Raw genomic sequence first — 23,084 nt, forward strand, 5'->3', positions numbered from 1 at the left:
GCCGCAGATTGCCTTCGGGCAAACTTTCCCTTGGCCGCGGAGGCGGCATCGCACCGGGAGGCGGCCGGCGGGAGCGGGGCTGCGGGGGGCACCGGCAGCGCGGCGCTGATTTGCCTTTATTTTTCTATAGAAAAAAACTCCGGGTCCCGGCCAAGCGCTTCGATAAGTGTTATTTACTGTAACCGCCCGGGGGAAACTCGGGTCTGCGCGTCCTCTCGCCGGAGCCGCCGGTTCTCCCCGTCCGGGGCGGTGCGGGACCGGGCGCTCCCCTCGCCCCCCGAAGCAGACCCACAGCCGGGCTGTGCCGTGATAGCCAGGTGCAGGCTTCCTGTGGCCGTGTACCTTGTCCCTGTCTTGGGTTTAAGAGATTAGCCCCTTTATTTGATCGCGTTTTGGCTTATCACAAGACAGCAGATAGGGGCTGCGGATTTGGGGTTGGGGGTTTTTTTTCGGGTGGGTGCAATAGGAGCGGGGCTGAGACCTTACACTCAAGACCTGCGGGTCATGAGGGAGAGACGTGAGCCGATGCCGGTTTTTAAGTACTGGCAGGCTTGGGCAGCTGTAAAGCGCAGACTGAGTGTCTCTGTGCCCCTTACTAAGCCGCTTGAAAAATCAGCCTCTCCAGCTGCCCCCCCCCCCTTTGAAATGCAGATACAAATAATCATTTAATTTGTAGATAATGAACAGTGACTGCCTGAGTCGGGGGGTTTGGCTGGAGGGATTAAAGGAGGGAAATGGCTGCTATGGGGTGGTAGATAAGGCTTTTAGAGAATAGTCGCTGTGGTCTGGTTATGCTTGCTATTTCTTTAAAGATGCCAACGGCTGTTTTATCTCTTGGAAACATCATGAAAGGTTTAAAGATAGTAGAATAAAATGCTGGGTCCCACCTGGAACTGTGTTCTTGTCGCAAGAAGCTCCTGCTAGAAACTGAGCTGCCTTGCACCTATTAGGTCTCTAGTAGACATCCCTGCTTATGCTTGATATGGAAATAAGCCCCCAGACTCTGTGGCCTCTTTTTTGAGCATTAGCAATCACTGCTGTAGTTGGCAATCAGTTTAGTTAAGTCTCTCTGAGCCTTCCGTACCTTACCCAAAATGCTTGTAATTAGTCCTTTTTTGTTTCCACTCATTGCGTTGCCTGTAAACATGACTGCTTTCCCTGTGGTTGCCGATAACGTAGGTTTAACAGTGATACACATGAACTGTTCTGTGGAAGCAGGGATGCCAATTGGATATGCTCTGGGCTTTGGGAAGTAGCAGTAATTCTGGAATTGTGGGGAAAAAACTCCAATCTACTATAGGCTGAACCATTTCCTTACAGCTGGAGATGATTTGCCGAGGTATATTAGGTAGCTAAGTAACAATTTAAGTGCTTTTAAGATGTTTGTTTTATACGCTGCTCAAACACTTAACCCACAGTTTGAGACTGGACGGAAAAGGGATCAAAAGAAAGAGGAAATAGCGCTCATCTCTGCTCCCCCAGTTGCTGGTTGCCCTGCGGTCTTGTGCCTAGTAGTAGTTTAAATTGCCACTTGGTTGGAAGGACCACCCTTTCCTTTTCTGCAGAGAGAGATAACTGAGTTATCAGAGGAGCTTACGCTGTCCTGTGCCTCCTGGAAGGAAAGATTAATAAGCATGAGAATGACAGAGCTTTTGGCCCACACATAAATGTTCGCACAAGGCTGAACGCTGGATTAGTATTTTGATAGCGTTCTCAATCAGGACGGTGCTGTGGCTTTAAGGCTGGCACAATAAAGATCTGTTTTAAAGTTTTTATTCCTAATTACAAGCTCATAAAGGCTGATTAATATTGGATGCCCTTATTTCACCATGGGCAAGACCTAAAAATCCAGATTTTGTTGTTTTGCCGTGCTAAAAATGTCTTCTCTGTGGAATGGGGAGGGCAGTAGTGACCCAAACATTATCAGAAAATTCTGTTTCAGTGTATTCTTTAGTAGATGTATTTGGCTAATCAGCTCTGACTTTCAGAGATCAGCAGAAATTACTCTTGTGTTGACGCTTTTAGTCAGTAATGTAGTCAGCTGGTCTGGGTCTAATTCATTTCAGGTTCACAAGGATTCAAATCAATGTCCGAAAGACTTGTGTTTATCAAAATGCTCAGAATTTATAGTTGTAACTCATTCCAGAAAGTCTTGCTACTCTCATGAACCTAGGGGGAATTCTGCTGATTTACCACTTTATTTGTGTGTAGGATTCAAAATTTACTTTGGTCTACTAAAACTCTAAGGCAGCTGATGGAAAGATAGAAAGAATAAAGCAAAACTTCAGACAGTCTGCAAATACTAAAGAATTTTTAACGGAAGAAACCTGGATAAATGGCCACAGATCAGTTTTTCCTGCCGGCCGTCGCTTCCTCTGCCTTTGGCCAAGGTTTAGGTGTCTCATTCATTGGTGGTGCCTCTGAAGTGTTTTTTCCGCGTCCCTGTGATAATGCCAGATTCCTCTGGCGCTCCGTTTTCCTCTTTATCTCGGTAGCAAAGCAGGATTATCCAGCGATCGGGGCGCGCGCGCGCTTGGGATTTGGGAAGACCGGGCTCTGGCTCCCTGCTGCGCCACATCCTTCCTGCGCGACCATGGCCCAGTCCCACCAGGGCACCGGTCACCGCGGGAGCGGGGCCTGAAGATGCAGATGGATGCTTAGCCTTTCTTTTGAACCTCAGAATTAACCACCGAGCTTTGGTGCCTGCGCCCCCCTGGCTTTTTTTGTCCACTTTTGGGGGTGTTTTAATACTTTTGTCGCTGCCTCGGCTTCCGTTCTGCAAAGCAGCAGGGAGAGCCCTGCCCGGGCTCACGTTGAGCACACGTTAAAGCACTCCGATGCTGTTTACTACTTCATCCTCCAACACTATGGGAGCCAGATGGATCTAAAAACATGAATACACTTGCTACTTTCTGTGGTTCTTGTACTTGCTTCATACCAGTCTGTTTTCTATTATAAGATGTTAACTGATATTTTTTATAAGTATTTTAAACTTGGGGCGGGGGGAAGAAAAGAAGGAGCTAGAATAGATGGTTTCTTCACAGTGTTGTGGGTATATCTTGGAGCTCTTTAAAACAAAAAACAAACAAACGGAAGAAAAAAAAAAACAACCCAGAAGTAAAACCCACAAGTTAAACAATTATTTTCAGCGAAAGGTTAAAGGTAGCCACAAAGTGTTCTTGCAGACTTGGCTTTGCAGCCTATTGCTCTCTCACGTTATCAGTTTTCTTGTAAGTGACACCCCTTCTTCTGCGTGGTGTGAAGAAACAACACTTTGCAATGTAAGAGGAAGTTGTGGGCTGCGCAGGTAATTACAGGCTGTATGCTAAGTTACACCGCCAGGTAATTCGGGCTCGTTGTATCGCCTCCTTGCTGTAACCTGTCTTTGTGCCCAACCTCCCGTGGCCCTTGTTCCCCCCCACCCCTTTCATGTACCTTTGTCATGCGGCCGTGGCCTTTACGAGAGGAAATTTCATGACCATCTGATTTTAGATTATGCCGAATGCCAAGTCAGGAACTTCAGTAGGTGTGTGGTTGCTGTTGCCTTTGTTTGGAGAGCTGCTTATTTATTTATTTATTGTATGGGAAGCCTTACAACCTTTTTATCTGCTCACAATGTTATTGCTGCCAAAAACCTTGACCGTGCAGCAATTAGACCGCAATCCTTCAAGCAGTGTGTTACTGGGAATCTTTAATTGCCTCTGTGCCATTGTAAGCGCTGTACCTTTGTGAGTATTTTACCATTGTGCTGAGAGTTGATGGTGCTTAAAAGTTGACGAGGAGAAGCTTGGAAACAGCTGCTCAAAAGCCTGGAAGCTCAGCAGAGTGATTCCAGTTACTGCTGGCAGCTCTAGGTGAAATTGCCTTATGAGCTGAGGGTCACACTGGTTGGAGGTGCTTGAAATAGGGAAACAAGCTGATGAGATCTTCATCTCTTGTCGAGGCTGGTAGGACCAGCATGGACTGTCACAGCAGTGCTTTCCAGTTAAGCGTGTTGGGGACTGGAGCATCTCTCTTATGGGGAAAGGCTGAGGGACTTGGGTCTTTTTAGTCTGGAGAAAAGAAGACTGAGGGGGGATCTTATCAATGCTTATCAATACTTAAAGGGAGGGTACCAGGGCGATGGGAACAGTCTTTTTCCAGCGGTGCCCAGTGACAGGACAAGAGGGAACGGGCACAAACGTGACCACAGGCAGTTCCATCTCCACCTGAGGAGGGCCTTCTCTGCTGTGAGGGCGGCAGAGCAGTGGCACAGGCTGCCCAGAGAGGTGGGGGAGTCTCCCCCTCTGGAGCCATTCCAAACCCACCTGGACGCCGTCCTGTGCCACTGCTGGAGGTGCCCCTGCTCTGGTGGGGGTGGCACTGGGGGAGCTCCAGAGGGCCCTTCCAACCCCACCAGTCTGGGATGCTGTACTCAGGGTTCGTATGACTGCAGAAGACAGCCGCCTCCTCCTCCATGGCGGACGCGATGGGGATGTGCGTCAGGGGGGGAACCTGACCCCGTACCCTTCCTGCCCACCCCTCCGTGCGGCTGAGCTCCCCCAGCGCCGCCGATGGGCTTCCTGTTGACAGAGCCCTCAGCGGGGATTTCTCTTTTTTTTTTATTTCTTTGCTGATTGCAGTAACAAAAATACAAGGTGTAAAAAGGCCTCTACTACCCACTGATTATTAAAAACTTTATGCAAATAAGTTGTGGTAATTGGGTAAGAGTAGTATGCTGCGTACTCCAAAGTTGATGATTAACTGAGCCAGGGCTGTATTGTTCATAACTACTTTTCCTGTTTGGCTTTTCCTTTTATTCCCCTGGAAGCTATGGGTATTTGTCTCACCGATCCTTCCTGGTAGGGGGTTGGAAGAGAGACAGAGATGGTTATCGGACGTGAAATCAAAACTCTGAGCAGCAAACTTGCGTTTCAAGGACAACCTCCCCACACACCGCCACCCGTTTTTAAGCGATATGTTTTAGTTCGGAAGCCCACGCTGCTGGGCTGCCAAGTTCATGTTTTAAAAGGCAGCGAATGGTAGAGTTGCCTCTGAGATTCTGTGTTTTCTTGAAACTTCTGCAGATGTTCCCGTCTCTCGAAATGCTTGGGATTTTTCTAAAGACTACAAAGCAGAAGGACCCATGTGAGATGATCAGCAGAAAAGGACCTTTGGGGGCCGGTGAATAGGCTGGCTGGGATTTTTTTTGCAGGACTGTACTTCCTTGTACCTTTATCACAGAGCCCCAGGCTAAAATATCGCTTCATTGTTTTTTAAACAACTTCAGGCTAACTTTCTTGAAATGTTGCTTCTAACTAGTGTTTGTGGGGTCAGAGAAAGTTTAAAATTCTGCATCCTGCTCTGCGATGGGCTCTGAAGAATTGCTCTTTCCTCTGCATCAGTCTGACAAACAGCATTTAAATTATCAGCCTGTATGGGCTTAAAACTAGTTCAGCAAATATTTTTTCTCCAGTGTAATGGATGTAATGTGTACAGAGCAAATCTGCAACTTGAGTTTCCAGCCGTGGTGTTTCATAGCAGCTGGTTGAAGACTCTTACTTCCACAAACACGTGGAGCAAAATTCACTTCTGTCGTTAATTCTGAATGCTTGTGCTTTTCCCGAAGTATTCGGAAGACACCCCTGTGCTTTGTGCCTGCACCTGGGCCAGGGCTTTAATTCAGCGGCTTGGGAAGTAACTGGAGACTGGCAAAATTTGTTCTGCAGCCTCCTATTGCTGTGTTGTGTAGGATTAACCAAGTGTTTTGTGACAGAGAGAAGCATTCTGGCTCAAGAACATCAGCCTGCAGATGAGGGACACTGAGGAAAAGAAAATCTCGTAGGGGCAAATGATAACATTAAGCCGTGCCCCCACGTTCGGGGAGGCTGGGGGTAATCCAGGAATCCAGCCTGTGAGATCTTCTTGTAGGGTTGGCACTTCTTGGCATTGGCAGCTTTTCAAATTTGGGCATTTCTAGGTATATTAAGGCCACAAGCTCCTCGTTCAGTGCATTTTCCTGTTTATCCAGGACTTATCTGGCCCTCATCAACATTGTGTTCAGCCCTTTGGGGTCTCTGGGTTTATTTGTAATAAGCCATTTAAGAAGTACGCTTTTTCTCAAAACACCTTTGTTACAAGTAGGCTAAATCAAAATGCTGAACCATAAATGATTTAGTCCTTTCTTTTAAACAAATGATCTTTGTCACTTAGTAGTGAAGTCCTTAGTTTGTTCACACACTTCTCACAATGGCTTAATGAGCTCCATATTGTCCCACCAGCGTGGGCTTTCTCCTGCCCGTGGTCACCTCGGGAACTCCTCGGGTCTGGGTTTGGTTCACACTCTGTTAAACTTCCAGCTTTTCGCTGGAAAAAGTGCAGATCTGTCACACCTGAACTTTGCGGTTTGGCTCTGTTGGAGGCAGAGAGATGAATCGGAGTAAGTTCCTCCCTCGGTCCAGCGCTGTCTGGAAGAGCCCGGGGTGTGTTGGGACCCCAACCCCTGCCGAGGGCTGTTGAGATGAGTTGAGCTTGGACTTAATTGTCTGTACAGCAGGGTTATCGTGTATAACAAACTGTGCTGTGTTTCCTCTCTCCCTGCGCTGTGTTCCCCAGTGGGAAGAGAACAGATTTGCTCATCTGAGCCTCTTGTTGCCCTGCAGCCTCCGTTCTTACAGCGCCCTATCGGGGTGCTTTGGAGGGGGCCGGTACCTGTGGCTCAGCTCAGCCACCTCTGGCTGGTGAAGGTGGTGGCCAGCAGATGGCCACAGGCAGCCGTATTCTGGGTGTATTGCCCACGTTTCGTCAGAGACTCCAAACAGCAGCTGGGACTGGAAGGGGATCATTCTGATTAGCAAATGATAAATTTACCTTTGTCGAGTCATAATTTAAGGAGAAACCTCATTTGCACAAAGACACAGATGCAAAAAGCGATCATTAGTCTTACCTTTGTCCTCTAAAACTTAGTCTGTTAAACTTCTGTTTGCTTTCTGGAACTTGATGCTGGATTAAAATGAACCCAGAATTGTTTTTTCCTTTTTTTTTTTTTTTTTTTCCCAAATGCTCATTGTGTGGTGGCGTGTGAAGTGTTTGTCATTGGCTATTTTTGTTGTTGTTATTGTTAGGGTTGGGTTTTCTTTTCCTTTATTTGCTTTGAAAAAAGAGATGGAGAAATGAAAAAAACCAAATGCAAAGTGGAACAGCTGCATTCCTCTGTGTGTTGCAAAGATGGAAAGCCGGTTAGTCTAAATAAAAACAAACAATTTGTCAGCACCGTTTCTAGCCCTCCTGTTGGTTTGCCACCATGAGAAAGTTGTAGGAAAGCAAAAGGAGGAGCGTTCGTGTGCCTGGTTCAGAAGCAAGGGTGAGGAACGCCGAATAAACACCCATCCAGGGGTTGGGTGATGATAGGTGCAGCGTGTGCCTGGGAGCAGCGCCGGTGGGTATGGCTCCGTGTCCCTCCACGTGCCGGGGTGGGTGAGCGAGCCGGGAGCCCGTGGGTCGGAGAGCAGCGTCTGCTCAGAGGGACATCACGGAGAAAGGGCAGGACATGGCCGGGTCTCCCGGCACAGTCACCAGAGCAAAACCTTGACACTGTTGTAACGTGACTGACTTTTTTGTCCTTAGTTCCTTCAAGTACATCATGAAATGTTTTACGAGAGGCTCTCTGGCTTGAAATTAAGCAAATATCTATGCTAGAGCCTTTTTAAAAGCCGTTTAAGAGCCTTTTCCCTAAAGTACACTCTGTTCTTATTGGAGACTTCTCTGGGTCTGTGATACTCAGCAGTGCTTAGTATTCTGTTGATTTTTCTACTTTAACGTGTGGTTTTTAAAGGGGTTTGCATGCTTTCAGGAAATACGAAGACCTGAGTTAACCGCGGAAAGCTGCCTGCCAAACTGCCTAAAGTGCTAATTCTGATGAAATTTAGCACCTGACTTTTGGGGGGATAAACACATCTGGAATCTCTACTGTTCGGAGTTCAAGCTCTTGTAAATTAAAACTTTATGTAACGTGTTTCCAGTCTGAGTCTTAGTCAGCAAAACTTTGCAAGGTTTTTATGTTGAGTTTGAAAGTCCTTAAAATGCATTTTGAAGTTAAGCACTGACATCTCCTTTAGCTGAGAGTCACAGTCAGGTGCTAAAGAGTAGGTTAATTTGCAGCTGTACTGCGGAATCGCAAATGCAAAACTGCAGCGGGATGCTTCAGAATGATGCACATTGCTGTGTTTCCTTTAATTTTCCTTTTTTGTGAGCAGATATCATGAGGAGTGGGTGGTTCAAATGGTACTACTTCCCCACTTTTATTTAAGGTATCTGTATAAAACTATTGCAATGCTTGGGAACAGTTTGAAGAAGTTCACTTGTCTGCTCCTTAGAAATCCCCCAGTTCCTTTCGCCTCTTGGGCCGTCCTTCGTTTGAGCCTTTATGTAAGTTGGGAGATGCTGCGGTGGTGTTAGACATCCCACAGTCTGTCAGCTTCTGTTTAACGTGGTGTATGGTGAGTGATTAATGGAAATTATTTCAGGAATAAAGGACTCCTGGTAAGCTGATCCCTATTCAGAGAGCCAAAAGAAAAAGCAGAGTCACAAGGGATGTCATCTCCAGGAAGATCATGCTACATCCGCGGGGGGAAGAGTTGGATTGGAAAGCGATGCTGAGTCTGCATTTTGAAATGTCTCATAATTATATCTCACGGTCTGATTTGGAGAGCTTGTCCCTGATGGCTGCGGAGACTGATTGTCACTTACACCAGCAAAACGCTGGAGTGCTTTTCTTGGCTTCTGCCGGGGTGGGTGCGCTGTGTGCTCTGGGCACCAGCGGATGAGGCAGCGTGTCACCGGTCTGCAGGGGAGCAGACTGTCCTTAAAGGCTGAATTACCCCATTCCCCGCAGCGTTGGGTCAGTTAACCCAAAGTGATGCTGTATTTCTTTGGTTTGCAGCTTTGAATTGAATCTCAAGTTTGTATTAACTTAACTTATGCTAAGGACTGTGCTTCTAACGTTGCCTTGCATTGAAGAAAAGACACAGAATCCATGACACTATTCCAACTGTAAAACATTTCCGATCCTTTGTCTTCAATGTTTTCTCACTACTAACTGATGAAAATTTCACGTCATTATTTACAGCCACGTTAAGGTTTGTATTCCCTTAATTGCGGCTTTGCTAGTCCATAAAAAGAAGTCACCGGCGTATTTGCAGCGGTGAGCAGATGAGTAGCCTGCTTACGGGCTGTATCAGCACAACAGGTAAAGCTCCCTGTGACTTCCAATTTCAAATCGAAACCTATTGAAAGAAATCTGGCACGTGGCTGCTCTCTCTGAAACGGTTCACAAACCATCTCACATTGCTGGTTACCGCTGACTGTCCTTTTTGCTAATCAAAAGGGACAGTCAGTCCTAAACCGATTTTACTGTTCCTGCTGGAAACTGTCATTTGGGGATCAGATAGCCCTCGTGCTTGGGGAGGATGCAGTAAGAATGAGAGAAAATACAAAGTGCTGAGTGCTGCAGAAGTTAAAATACTGAACAAATAACTTCCTTCTATTTTTCACGACTCAAATCCAACAGCCTCTTAATGATTTTGATGCTTTTGGTAAACAAGCATCTGCTTCTTTTTAGCACAGCGGAAAAGGCGTATTATTCAGCATTGATTTCTTTGTGTGGAGACAGAGTGGTCCTTGTTTTGGTGCTCTATTTACAGGGGTCCATTAATGTATTTACTGAGGGCAGGCAAGGAGGCTGTGATCGCAGCCAGGCTGCTTCCCCGGTGTAACTCCTCCATCCCATGCCCTGCTCCGGCCGTCGGGGCGGTTGCGGAGCCGAGTCCTGGCACGGTGCCGCTTCACAAGGCGACAGGACCTCTGCTCTCTGCCTGACGGCAGCCACGCTCACCGCTGGCCACCTCCGCCAGAACCAGCCGTGGGAGCGATGGAGCGATGTCCTCCTGGGCCTGCCTTGCGCCCACCCCGTGGCTGCTCTGCGCTTTGCAAGGCTGCGAGGCTCGGCTTGTGCCTGGGGCGCTCTCGGCGGGGGGGTGGGGGCGGGATGGGTGCTCAGGGTGCCCCGCTTTGAGCGGGTGCCAGGGCTCTTGCCAGCTTCTGCTCAGACTGTCCCCATGCCGGGGAGACGGCCAGCACTGGCAGTGATTCAGGCAAGTCAGTGGTCTCCTTCCATCTTTAAAGTGCTGGGCATACTTTGGCTAAATATAGGTGCCCCTGGACTTGGCTGCTGTGGGGAGGGACAGTCGACCTTAGCGTGTCTCGTTTGACTTGTCTTACAGTATTTAAAGCAGAGGGGTCCTTCTTGCGGGGCGCTGCCAGTCAGCCCAAACATGGGCAGGTCTGTGACAGTGATGAATCACACACCTGCACATGCAGGGAGAGCAGAGTAAAAATTAGTCATAAAATATCCTGTCTTAGGCATTTAAACGTAACGGGGAGAGGCCTTTCAGGCTTGCTAGTTGTTCAGTAACTGCTTGAGGATGTGTCAGCTACTGTTTAAGGTTTAAAAAGAAAAGCGCTGTGAATGAAAGCAACACTCAAACTCTGGTGGCAGAGGAGGTTCTTGTGTGGTTTAAAGATGATCAACGTGGACTCTGTTAATTCTGAGAGAGAAAAAAGGTAAGTACGTGTCAATCAGAGGCGTGCTCTTTCTGAAGACAGCTGATCAAACAGCCATCATTTTTTTCCTCTAATCCTTGATGTGATAAATTCTCCGTATGAAGTTTTCTCATGTTGATTTAAACTGTCTTTAAGAATATATTTCAGAAAGCATTTTGTTCATACCACAGCAGCTGGCTCATTTTGGACAGACTGAGCTGGTAGGAGCGCGGCACGTGGTGGTAAAACATTGTGGAGCGTTCCCTTGGGTATAACTGTCCTGCTCCATGAACCCAATGGTATGCATTAAAGTCCGTGGATATTTAAACAGTATATAGCGCAAGAAGAATGTCATGTAGGGCTTTAATCTGGGAATGTCTTGACTTGGAGACCTGGAAGCCTTTGGGGACTATCATGTAAAACAAATTCCTTTCACGGTCTCGCTTCCGGTCTGGATATCTTGCCTAAAAAAGTGCATAGAATCAAATTTCTTCTGTAAACACCAAGTGCCTGGATTTCTTAATAAGCATCCTAATTGTATTAGCCGCCTCCTTTCTAGTACGTGGACTGCCGTGCTCGGGACTGTAGAAAAAATGATTTTGTGCCTCTTCAGTCCTGAATTCCAGAGCACATCGGAGCTTTGTTTGCACGACTTGTTTTGCTGTTGCTTTTTGGAATATTTTTCTTTCTGAGTGAATTCTCTGAAGCCGGCTTGGAGGCTGGCTACGGGCCACCCGGCGTGTGGCTCACGGGGACTCCCTTAGAGTTGTGCAGCAAGGTAGAGAGTACCGGGTTTTGCTCTTTGCGCTGCGTGGGAATGAGTACGTTTCAGTGTGTGATAGCCTGCGATCCATCCCTGCGTATCTCTGTTCTTCTTTGCCGTGGGGAATCATACAGTCTGTGCCCGAGTTCAGATTCCTTGAAATAAATAATTACCAGGGGATCTGGGCTGCGGTGGGATTTCCCAGCCCGGGCTGCGTTTCGGTAGCGACAGCAGGGTCGTGATTCAGCGCGGCTCGCTCGCTCGCCAGCGGTAACTGCCCGACCTCGGGGCTGGGATGTTTGCTCGCTTCCTCGGCCGCGGGGCGCAGGCGGGCTGGGCAGCGCGGTGGCACCGGCAGGGTTGTGTGTGTGTGTTGCTGTACGAGCACGCGCTCAGCACCAGCCCCGCGAAACGTAATCCGGAGCTGTCGGCAGCGGGCACGGGAGCGCAGACGGGTGGGAAGGCGGCGCTGAGCTCGCAGCGTTGGCTCTGCCGACAGAGCTGGTGAGGAGGCAGCCGGTGCCTGTGCAGGGCGGGGGGGGGTCTGCCCTCATCGGCTTTGATTTAGGAGTTTGTGTGTTGTTGAGCTGGTTCATTCATAGGCCAGGGGTAGGTGAGCAGAACGGGAAACCCACGTGGACTTTGACTTTTATTAGAAATTATAAAAACATCTTCTGGAGTGCAACTTAAACCAAAACCCAGTCTGCTTTCCTGCGCCTGTAACAAATAAATCCCAGCCCTGCCTGCGAGGGAATACGTTTGATAGGAGTCCAAAGGGCAGCTCGCCCCTGCAGCGCGGGGCTCGAGGCACCAGGAGGCGGAGGAATGCTGCAGGTGGTGGTGGTTGTCTTCGGCACAGTGCAGACCCGTTGCAGCTGCGTGGGCTCGAAAACTTTGGCTGCAAACAGCAGCTGTTGTTGCTCTCCTTGCTGGCAGCAGGGCGTCTCTGGCAGGGATGAGTTTCTCAGCCCAGAGCTGTCATCCTCTGTGCTATCTCCAAAGGATGCCACTGCTCTCACCAGTGGACCCAAGCTGCTTTGACTCTCAAGTTTGCAAAATAGTTTCTGGAGCTGAAGTCAAACGATGCTGGTGGCAAAGGAGCACCGATGGCGTGTGTGTGTGGTGGTTTGTTCCGGTAGTGGGCTTGACTTGTAGACTGTTAACTCAGTGGGGCATTGAGTGGGTGTCAGCACTGCCTACAGCCTTGTTGGGTGACCTGAGGCTGGTGAGGTCCCATCTCTGAAACTGTGTCTGAGTGTGGTTGTGTCGTGCGTCTGAAGTGGATGCTCTTCACTTGGAGACACAGCCATGCTCATCAGTGCTCCCTTTTGCAAGTTGTACCCTCTCTGTGTTTACCATGAACCCCTTCCTCGCTTGCAGTGAATAAAGGGAATGCCTTTAGAGTTGCAGTGCCTTTAGAAGTCAGATTCACACCCATTTTCCTCACCTTTGGGTATCTTCTAGCAAACTGCAAGTTGTTCTTGTTGTCTCAGCTCAGCTTCAGCGGATGTCCATATCGGAGACCAAAGCAAGGGACAAGAGGAGTTGGCTGTGGGGAGAAGAGTTTGGTGGATAAGTTAGTACAAACGAGCTACCATTGGCAGTGCAGATCTTTCTGTGATTGCGCCTGTCTGTGTCATTGCAGCTGAGTTCTCTCTCCAGGGAGTCCCACCGTGGAGCAGAGGAAGCGCCTGGAGACAGTTCCTTTTTTTTTTTTTTTTTTTTTTTTTTTTAATAAAAAAAGGCACAAATGCAGCTGTTGCTAAAAGTGCAGTTTGCCTCAAACATCTGGGGCGGAGCGGGTTCCCACGCCTTGTTTGTTTTTCTCCTCGTGCTGTTTCTTGAGTTGCAAAAGCGCTGAGTGGCAAGAGACGGCCCCGGTCGGAGAACCACTTCCCCTTTCTCTCCCTCCCCTCAATGTTGTCACCTCTGTTGACAGTGTTACAGAGCCCTTTTCGGTAAGTCGCGGCCCTTGTTTTGCTCTGCACTGGCTTTGTTTCTATTTCGGATATCAGAGAGGCCTGGACTTGTCTGTGTGTGCTGCCAGCTGACCCGGGTAATACAAATGTCAGTGTAGAGCAATCCTGAGTTATCCTTCCCTTTTCCATTTCCCTGGCGTTGCGGTGGCTTTTTGTTTACTGGGTTTTGGGGGGTTTGTTATTAGTGACTGGTACTACTTTGCTTTACGCAGCCCCGAGATCTGGCCTCTGTGTGAAGAGACGTGGGTGCTTTCCTCGCTTGCCTAGGAGCAAAGCCTTAAACTGGAAGGCAAACATTGCTCTCCTCTGTATAACTCATTAGTACTGTTGGCAGTTGTTAAACCGGGTACTTTAAAAAGCAGGCGAGGGAAATAGGGGTGGTGTTTATTGAAAAACAAACTACAGTGAAGGTGAAAGAGTTAGGCGCTTCTCCAGGGAGGGATGCTGGAGGTGTGTGATGCTCTCGTCCGGTGGGTTGATGGAGAAATGCCCCTGGCTGCCAGGCTGCATGTACTTCAGCTGCGTGCCCGGCCACCCTCGCACCCTTGGCTGGGGGACCGCTGCGTTATTTGCCAGGACTTTTCTTGTGGCCGGGTAAAGCGAGTGGGAGGCTGGCGATGAGCGCCGGTCCCGGAGCGGGTGTGATGCCGTGCCCCGGGACCTGCCTGCCAAGGGAGGGAAACAGCAAGTTTAGGAAGGGGAGCGGGAGGGAAATGACTTGAGGTGCCGAGAAAACCACCAGGCTGCTCAGCCTGCCCTCCTGTAACTTTTTCCACACCAGGCACAGCAAGCTGCAGTTGGAACTGCTGCTCTCGCAGGGTGAGTCCTGGCGTGCTACGAGAGCTTGCTCTCGTGTCCCCGGCTGCCCTCCCTCCACGCCTGGCTCCACGGCCTCGGCAATGAGCTAAGTACTGACGCCTGCTATGCCGTTCCTGCCAGCCTCTGAATTTCGGTCTTTTTCTCAGTTTTGCGTTTTGCAACCTGTGGATTAAAGGAGGATGGTAGAGCTGAGCAGCACGTGTCCCCCTGCAGCACGCTCCGCCTGCTCGCGGTAGAGCGAAATGTCAGGGGGCTCTTGAAGGAGCAACCTGGCTTAAAACCAAGGGAAAGTAACTGGGCATGCAAGGGTGTTTTTCAGTTCCTAGTAGACACCCTTCCGCAGGGGGTCTGTTCCCTGTCCTACACCTGTTTAGCTGCTGGCTCTTCAGATGGGGCACGCGAGTGGCGTTGGGGAGAGCGGGGTCCCGGCTGAAATCCCCCAGCGCTTCAGTACAGATGTCTTCATTGACACTTCCCATCTTCAGGGCTTGGGCTGCTGAATGCTCCTAGTTGGCCAACACCAGGGTTAACTTGTGTCATTCCTTACTGTCAGACTTGCCTGCCCGCTTTCAGTTGGCGTTTCTGCTTTTCTTTTGTTTGCCTTTGCTCTAACCGGCTGCTGGAGGGGAAGGGTATGTCTTTTTGGAAACCCAAAGCCCTCCCTGGCGGAGCGCAGTCCTGCCAGGCAGCTTGCTGTGTTTATCCCCAGGCTTCCAGAGCTTGTGCTGGGTGGTGGTTGTGTCCCAAGAGATGCCCTTTAGGAAAACCTCCTTTTGGTCAGGAGTTGGAAGCCTCCGTGGTTACTGCAGGATGCTCTTGTCATGGGGAGCTACAGCTGGAGCCGGGCTTGGCTTAGAAATCCCCGTGCCCTCCCGGTGCTGAGCCGTAGCTCCGATAGCTCTGTTAGGATGCTGCTTCAGAGCGCTTTTCCGCAAGGTTCTGGTTCATAAATACCTGAGGCTGTCAGAGAAATTACATTTGTATTTCTGTAAATAATACAGCTAGTGGGCTTTTATTCAAACATCAAGTATCTTGAAACCTTCATTTCTCCTATCATACCGCTTTTTAATCCCTTTCTTCTGAGGGCAAGGGGGAACGGGACAGGAGGCTGCGACCTCCCTGCGGTGCCCGTGCCGCTGCCTGTGCGTGCCGCTGGCCCGGCTGGTGGGGAGGTGACAGCTCCAGGAGGTTTGCTCCTCGCCGCACTCACCTCTTCCTCTGCTTTGTGCAGTGGGGGATGTGGTGGGAGGACTTCTCCTGCTGGACCTTTCAGGGGATGGTGCCAGCTCTGTCGGTTGTGCTACTTGGCGAGTGCCCAATTAAGGGCTGGGCTGGACAGGACAGAGCCTGCCGTGAAGGAGCTGCTCCCATGAGTAAGTAGAGCCGACTGGAAAGTCATCCTCAGGCTCGCAATAACTTAATTAAGTGTTTATTAGGATAAAACATCACCGGAAGCTATTCAGGTGCCTCTTTGCTTTCCTTGCTATACTTCTAAAAAGGTTTTATCTCCATTCTTTATGAAATAGTTTCTGAAGGAGACCCCAAGGTTCCTTTCTGAGTATTTTACATTGAGGATTGAGAATTTTTCATTGAAAACTGGTGGGTGGCGCAGATTCGCCTGCCTCCTGGCTGGAGGTGCAGCGCTCTGGCCAAGCAGCCCCTTAGGTGAAGGGCATCGCATGGGGGGGTCGTGGCGAAGCGTCAGATGATTTGTGTGTTTGGCATAGTCCATACACCAGTAGCACTTTCTCTTTTGTGTCTTCAGAACAGTTCATTTGGTGTTTGCACTTGCAATTTATGAACGGAGCTGTGCAGAGTAACAGCTGGGGAGGCATTCACTATTTGTTTGCCGTCTGTAAATTTTATGTGGTTCCCCGAATTTGTAGCGTAGTGAGAATTTGGAATGAACGGTGCAGTGTTTTCCTCGCGCACGGGGAGCTCAGCCGCTGGGCAGCAGGTCGGGGAGCACGGGAATCGCTGCTGCTTCGTGCTGTCACCGCTGTTTAGAACCTGGGTCTTCTGAAGGGAACGTCTGTGCTTTTTGTGCAAAAGGCTTTAAATAGTTTTGATGATGTGCCTTGCACAATTTCTACAAAATCTTTTCTGCCTGGGAAAAAAAATGGTACAGGTCGTGATTTCTGTAGGAGTTGCTTAAGTCTTCCGCTTATGTTGGTTCTCTTCCCTTCCCAGTGAGCGATGGGCTACAAATGGCCCATCACTGGTGGCCCTAAGGTTGCTACTTCAGAGGTGAACAGGCTAAACGTGGAACAGAAGCTTTTTTTTTTCCCCACAGCTGTAGTGCTGAGGGGTTGCTCATACCTTTAGTGACTCTTTCACAGATATGTCCTACGTAAGTCTTCTCCAGAAGAAAGCCACTCAGGAGTACGGAGGGCTGATGACGAGCTTGGTGTGTGGGTAAAATACAGCTCAGCTTTGTTCCCTCTGCCAAGCTGGCTCCCTCTCTTCTGCTCTCCCAGACTCAACTTCTCCCCTAACCGCATTTACTGCCTTTTAGTACCCAATCTGTTTCCAGGAGATTGTTTCAGAGAGCATTGAAGCTGCAGTAGGCTCTGGCACATGAGATTTTAGGAAGTATTTCAAAGCCCAGGTTATGCTTGGGAGCCATGGAGCTATCAGCAGGGTAAAATCAGTGGTGGATGGTAGCGTGGCTCTGCTGTTGGTGGTGAGCCTCTAATTGCCCTTTTCATACACATCTTTTCTACATTCTGTGTTTCTGAAGCATCTCAGAGTGGAGCCTTCTGTTAGCGGCCTACAGGAAGAATCCTCTCTCCTCCTTACGTACCAGGGGCAGTATCCAAAGGTGATCTTGCCCTGAAATGTGATGCTTTTGGGAAGGGTCATGGCTGGGGCTATCCAGGCAGGATGGACCCAAATGGAGCAGCCAGCTGTGGGTGGTACAGGGGACGTCAGGCCAGCGATTGCTTTCTTTTGTCCCTATAGTGCATCACAGGCACCAAAGTCGGCATCTCCCGAAAGAATGGTGTTAAACTTTGCTGGTAGTTATTATTACAGCTGTTTGGACTTTGCTAGAAACTTCTTGCCTTTCCTCCCAAGATTTTCTGTACTGCTTGAATCTCGGAGCAAGGGTTTTGTTGTGTGTTTGTGTACTATGGGTTGTTTGTTTTTTTTTTCTGGGGTGCTCTGCTGGTTACCGATGCGTTGCGTGTCTGGTGTTAGGAGTTCGTGGCAGGTGATGCTGAGAGTGCTGATAGCGTGCCGTGCCCTCGTCCGCACAGCGAGTGTCCCCACAACCGTAACTGGCAGAAGGACGAGCCGCTCTTTCCCCAGCGGTGCTGATGGTCATCTCCTACACCCGGTGCTGCCCTGCCTGCTTGGCCTCCCCGCTCGACAAGAACGATCTGCTTCGCCAAATTCTTCAACTGTTCCGACCCTTCATATGGGAAATTACATTCCCTTTCCTTAACCTTACCAAGTCAAACCTGTTGCTTGTGCGTAATGGCCCAAAACAAGGTTCTGCGTGGCTTTAGGAGAGAAGGTGGGCTCCTGGAAGGGATGTGTCTGAGGGGAATCTCTTTAGTTCTGCCCATGTTTCCTTTCCAGGCAGGTGGCTAATGGCAGAGCGCTGGTGGTAAGGGAAAGTGATGGAATTGAGAAGATTTTTAACCTCCCAGCCCTCTAGCTACATGCTGCTTTATCCACTAAAAATAGTTGCTAATTCAGCCTTCTGGGGAACCCTCGGGGACAGGCTAAAGGATTGCTAATATTAGTTGTTGGCTTTGCTGATAAAATTAACTATGTGAAAACAGGCTGTGACTGCTGAATTCTGTCTCCTCTTGTGCAGCTTGAAATTCGTTTGGCTCTGTGGTGAGATTGTAAAGGGAGGAGGAGAGAATGCCTTCTCACTCTTTCTTGTCTCCTGAAGAGGCTCAGCAAAGCATGGCGTGCTCTCCTGCCCCTCCTGTTGTAGGTGCTAATCTGAAAGCAGAAGTGAACTTCTTCAGGACATCAGGGCACTGCTGAATCCAAACACGTTTGAGCTAAGTGAGGGAGAAATTTTTTTTTTCTTTTTTTTTAAGTTAGTGGCTTCAGGATAACTCAGTGTTTCTCTAGTTTAGGCATTAAGAAACTGTGTAGATTTGAGGGCTTTCAGAGGATCTATTTGTCACCAAAAGCCAGAAGGGCTCAGTCAAAATTTTTTGTATGAGAAAGGTCTGAGTAAACATCTGTGCTCAGTGTGCCCAATGAATTTAAGTTTTTTATTTTGTTTTAAACTTTAGTATAGGTGGAGATCTCTGATCCATTTTAACTTGGGATGAGTGGGGTTTTTTTTCCTTTTTAAAATTCTGGATTTATTGAAACATCCAGTGCATGTTTGCCTTCTGGTTTAATTTTAGAAAATAGTCCTGGGAGAAACTTTGTCAGTGGAGTGCTGAGATTATGACAGACAGTGCATAACATTGGGATGTGCTGCAGGCTTAAAAAAGGTCTTCCTGAGTGTGTGCATCTGCTTTGCTGGAGCTCAGAAAATTTGATATTTTTTTTTTTTTATATCCCCACCAGGAAAATGGAGAGGTGCCCAGAAACGTGCTTGAGGTTAGGGGGAAATCCAGCTTTAACACAAGCTTTTATAATTCTTGTAGCTATAAAAACGTAGTCAGCGAAGCCTATTGTTAAAGCGGTCAACCTCAAATCATGAGACTAGAAGATCGCAGGCTCCTGCCGTGCTGTGTCCTGCTTCTTGGTCACATTTCATTTCTCTGGGACGCCGTTGTCTTCAGTCATGCTTAGGTGCACGCCTGCCTTTGAGTAGCCGCCGAAACGCGTGCCGGGAGCAGGGGCTGCAGGCAGCAGTTAGCCTTTGCTGCTTCTGCAGAGCAGAAGGAGCCGTGGAGGGGGGTGACTTGGCGTGGTCTAGCATCCACCTGCATTCTGTAACATGGAATTTCTTCAAATATATGGCGGGGGTTTTTCACCCTATTATTATTTCCTGGTCCTTGTCTCTTAAAGGAAGGGAATAAATAATTAGGTTCGGTATTTGTTTAAGCGGAGAAAGGAACTAAGTTCCTAGTCTCTTCTTCAGTTGAAGAGAACAAGCCAACGTCTTTTTCAAGGCATGGAGCTGCTGGGGTACACCATGCCAGGGACTCTCCCATCCTGTCTTATCATATTCATCAACCATCCTGTTGACTGTAGAATTGTTTCTGGCTTTCTTCAAAGCATGTATGACTGTCTTATCAATTCTGAGAAAAGCAGGAACTCTTCGCTATGCAACAGGATGGCTTAATTGCAAAATCTGTAGTGTGTCTTGCTTTTTCCATGAGCCCCAACATCTCTAAGAAAAGTACTGGAAGATGTGCTTAAAATATCAGCTGTTCCACAGAACTTGAGAACTCTTTGTTGCCCCTTTCCACAACCCTCTCTCCTCACATGACTTCAGAAAGGGCAAAATCAAGGCAGTAAGTGATGTCTGAATTCAACAGCATTACAGTTTTGCTTTTAATTTGTAAGTCTTGGAGAGGTAATTATCATACTACTCATAGACAGTAGTTTCATGATTTCTTAATCTGTTATGTACACTAATTTTCTTTTGGCTAACTGCTGAAGGAAGACATTTGTTTCTGTAGGGCATCAGCTGTGTCTGAACCACAAAGCGCAGGGTTAACAGAATCCGTAATTAGAGATGCGTGGGCTTGCTGTATTAATCGCCATTTAGAAATGTGGATCTCTCATCTTGACTTTCAAATCGAAAATATAGCCATAGGTTAATCCCCTCTGCCTGCTCAGGTTCTACCTCCGCAGGCAGAACGGCACCAGGCATATATTCTGCTTTTCAGTGTTTCTCTCTTCACATTGTTCTCAGTTGTGCTTTGAATGTTTGCAGTACTTATAGGGGGGGGAGTTGTTTACCAACAAAACAATTCAGTCTAAATCACTTCCTTGTGAGAGAACAGAGCATGCATTCAGTGCCTTGAACTTCGCGTGTTCCGCTGCTTTTCTCCTTTTAAAGACAGTATAGAGGTTTCCTTACTCACTGTTTGTCTCTTCCCTCGCAGCATCAGCGAAAGTTTCCTCACTGTGAAAGGTGCAGCGCTCTTCCTGCCGCGAGGAAATGGCTCTTCTACTCCCAGGATCAGTCACAGGCGCAACAAGCACGCAGGTAATGTGTTGTGTCCGACGGCTGAGGCTTGTCTGCTCACTCTTGTTTCCAAGTCCACCTTTCTTGAGTTCGTTCTCACCCGGTGACACACGTTTCTGTTTACACCGGGTGTGTGTTAAGGCTGGACCTGCCAGGCTCAAGACTGCACTGTTTAATGTTGATTAAAAAAAAAAGGTTTCGGTACTCCTTTGCTTGTCCTGCAACATCCCACAAATGAGTGACATCGGGGCAGCAATCGTGACATCACGTAGAGTTGAGAACAGCTGCCCCCCACAATATCGCCCTGTAGTTTTTGTACAAGAGAAGAGCTGAGGGATTGTCATCAAAACCTTCACGCATTGCACTGGGGAACTTGAGGTTATGATATGGGATGAGTAATTGTCCTTCCTGATCCGAAAGCAACCAGTTGTGATGGAAGAAAAGGAGGAGACTTACCTCTACGTGGCGGCAAAGAAACCTCTGAGCACAATCAGTGTGACTTTTCAGACGTGTGAGCAGAGTGAATAATAAGGAGTCAGTCATAATTCCACCCCCTTTATCTGCTGAAAGTTTGATTGGTGTTTTTGCTTTGTTTGAAAAGTCAGTCTGAATAATGAAACTCAAACATTTCAGGGGAGGTTGTTTTTCATTGTGCATGTGGTGCTTATTCACTGATGGTGTTTTACTGGGATCAGATAGCGTGGGGTTTTCCCCTTCCATTAAACAATCAGCTGGCAAAAAAACAACATTGAGACCTTTGGGCTTTTGCATACGGGACAGAGACAGGAGAGAGGCTGGAGTCAACTTCCTTTGCCAGAAAAGGACCACCCAAAGGTGATTTGGTTTGGTTCCAGGTGTAGCTTTCTGTGTACTTGGATACCATCAGCCTGTCATCCAGCTCTACATCCAGCAGAGTTACCTGCCTGATGACTGGTCCACCTCGAAATCTGTTTACAAACATCTTGATAGGAGGAGTTTAAGTCAAAAGGCAATTAATTACATACTTCCACTCAGACATAGTACAGGCAGTACCCAGATTCTTTTGAATGAGATGCGTTGATTACCAGTTCTCAAAAGAAAATAAATTGTTCTGAAACTTAACTTAAAGCTGGACTTTCTGGTTGAGACTGAAGGGAAATGGTCTTCGGCACAAAAATAGAGTCAGCAGTCTCTTAAAAGTTTATCTTGACCTGTCTTGGTTTTTAATCTCTTCAAAGTCCTCTGCATAATTGAAGTTGCTGTCTTGGCTTTACCGCGCAGAGACCCGCTGGATGGGTTTCCTCATGAACCCGTGCAAGGCAGCGCAGACAGCTCGGAGTCTCTCTTGCTGCCTCATCTACTTGCCTACAGCTGACTTCCATGAGGTCTGGAGACCTTGGTGGAAAATAGTCGCTAGTCTAATCAGCCCAGAGCTTTTTGAAGCCAGGTTGCCAAGAAAGCAAATCTGGTGTGTTGCAATTGCTTACAGGGAGATGTTTCGTATTTAAGAGGCTGGCTTGCCTAAGGGATGGGGGGTTTGTTCTTAGAAGACTCTTTTTATTCCTGTCTCTTCATCTTGTGGGGTGAGATTTAATGCAGCATCAGTACTTGACAAGCAGGGAAACTGAGGAAAGGACAAGTGATGTGAATGGTATAGTATTTTTTTTATGGTGCTTGGCGATTTCACTGAAAAGAGACCTTTGTATGAGTGTGCACCATCTTTCTTTTCTGTGAACTTCTCTAATTTACAGTATATGCCAGCAGACCGAGACACCAAGGGATCAATGTATCACCTTTCTGAGCAAAACATCTGTGCCACCAAAATTAAAACAGTGATATAGAAACTGTGGCTCCGAGAGGTGAACCGGCCATTGGCAGAGCCTGTGGCAAAGAAAACTGTCTCCTTTCTTGGACTCTGATAATCCGTGCTCAACTTTCATTCCCATGTGTGTGTCATGACTTATCTCTGGCACACAAAATTAGAAGGGGGGTGGAGAGCAGACATAACTCCAGTATGAAATCTCTGCCTATGGATGCAATAGTGTTTCAAGTGGCTACGAGAGCATTTTCTAGGAAGGTTGACTTAACGTTTCTGACCTGCTGTTCGAATTCATCAGAGGTGCCAGAATCCAGCGTAAAGAATAAATGCGTAACAGGAAATAATGAATGCCTGCACCCATTTCTTTAATTGTATCATCTTCAGCAATGGCAATCACTAGTTGGCAGGTTGACCAGATAAGGTACCAGCTGTCCACACTGCTCTCTCTGCCTGGGCGGTCCTGCGCCCTGTGCCACCTGGCAAACGGGCTGTGTTCTGCGGGCTGGTGGGCTCGTTTTGGCACTCCAACAACGCCGGAGGCCAGAAAAGGACGCAACTTCGCTGAGGCTTTTGCCATCTCTGGGATACTGTAAATCACTTTTAAGATCCCAGCCTAGCTGATGCTTTTGCACCTAGCCTGCCAGCTCGGAGGAAACAAAAGCATCTGCTGGTTGCTGGACAATGTGATAGGAAGGAGCGGTCGTGCCGCGAATGCCAGCGAAGCCGACAGCTCTTCGTAGGACAGGATGTGATAACTTTGTGCTGATTCTGGCATGCTAAAACCTTTCCTTTGCTTTTTCTTAATCCAGGAAGCTTACAAAGTGCCTTGTGTGTTTGGGGCTGGAAATGCAGCAAGTCAATTAAAGCTGGCCAAGGAAGCAATATTTTACTTTCGAGCTCGGGGGCTCCCAAGGTGGCAGGGCAGGCGGGGGAACAGGGAGGAGTACAGTAAACTTTCTGAGGATGAGGGATAGCGGAGTTTCTTGACTGACCCTTGCAGAAAGGGTTGTCTTTGAAACTTCCTCTCTT

The 23,084-nt window shown here is 48.2% G+C and overlaps 1 protein-coding gene across 1 annotated transcript in view; it reads left to right on the forward strand.

The window, feature by feature from the left end:
• SSH2 (slingshot protein phosphatase 2) overlaps window positions 1-23,084 on the forward strand; it is a 64,991-nt gene that overhangs the window by 13,296 nt on the left and 28,611 nt on the right. The window contains 1 exon segment of the mRNA XM_009880225.1: window positions 20,175-20,278. Coding sequence (XP_009878527.1) covers window positions 20,175-20,278 — 104 coding nt within the window.

The sequence above is a fragment of the Charadrius vociferus genome, unplaced genomic scaffold, assembly GCF_000708025.1.
Source record: "Charadrius vociferus isolate BGI_N301 unplaced genomic scaffold, ASM70802v2 scaffold782, whole genome shotgun sequence".
In the NCBI taxonomy this organism is placed as follows: domain Eukaryota; kingdom Metazoa; phylum Chordata; class Aves; order Charadriiformes; family Charadriidae; genus Charadrius; species Charadrius vociferus.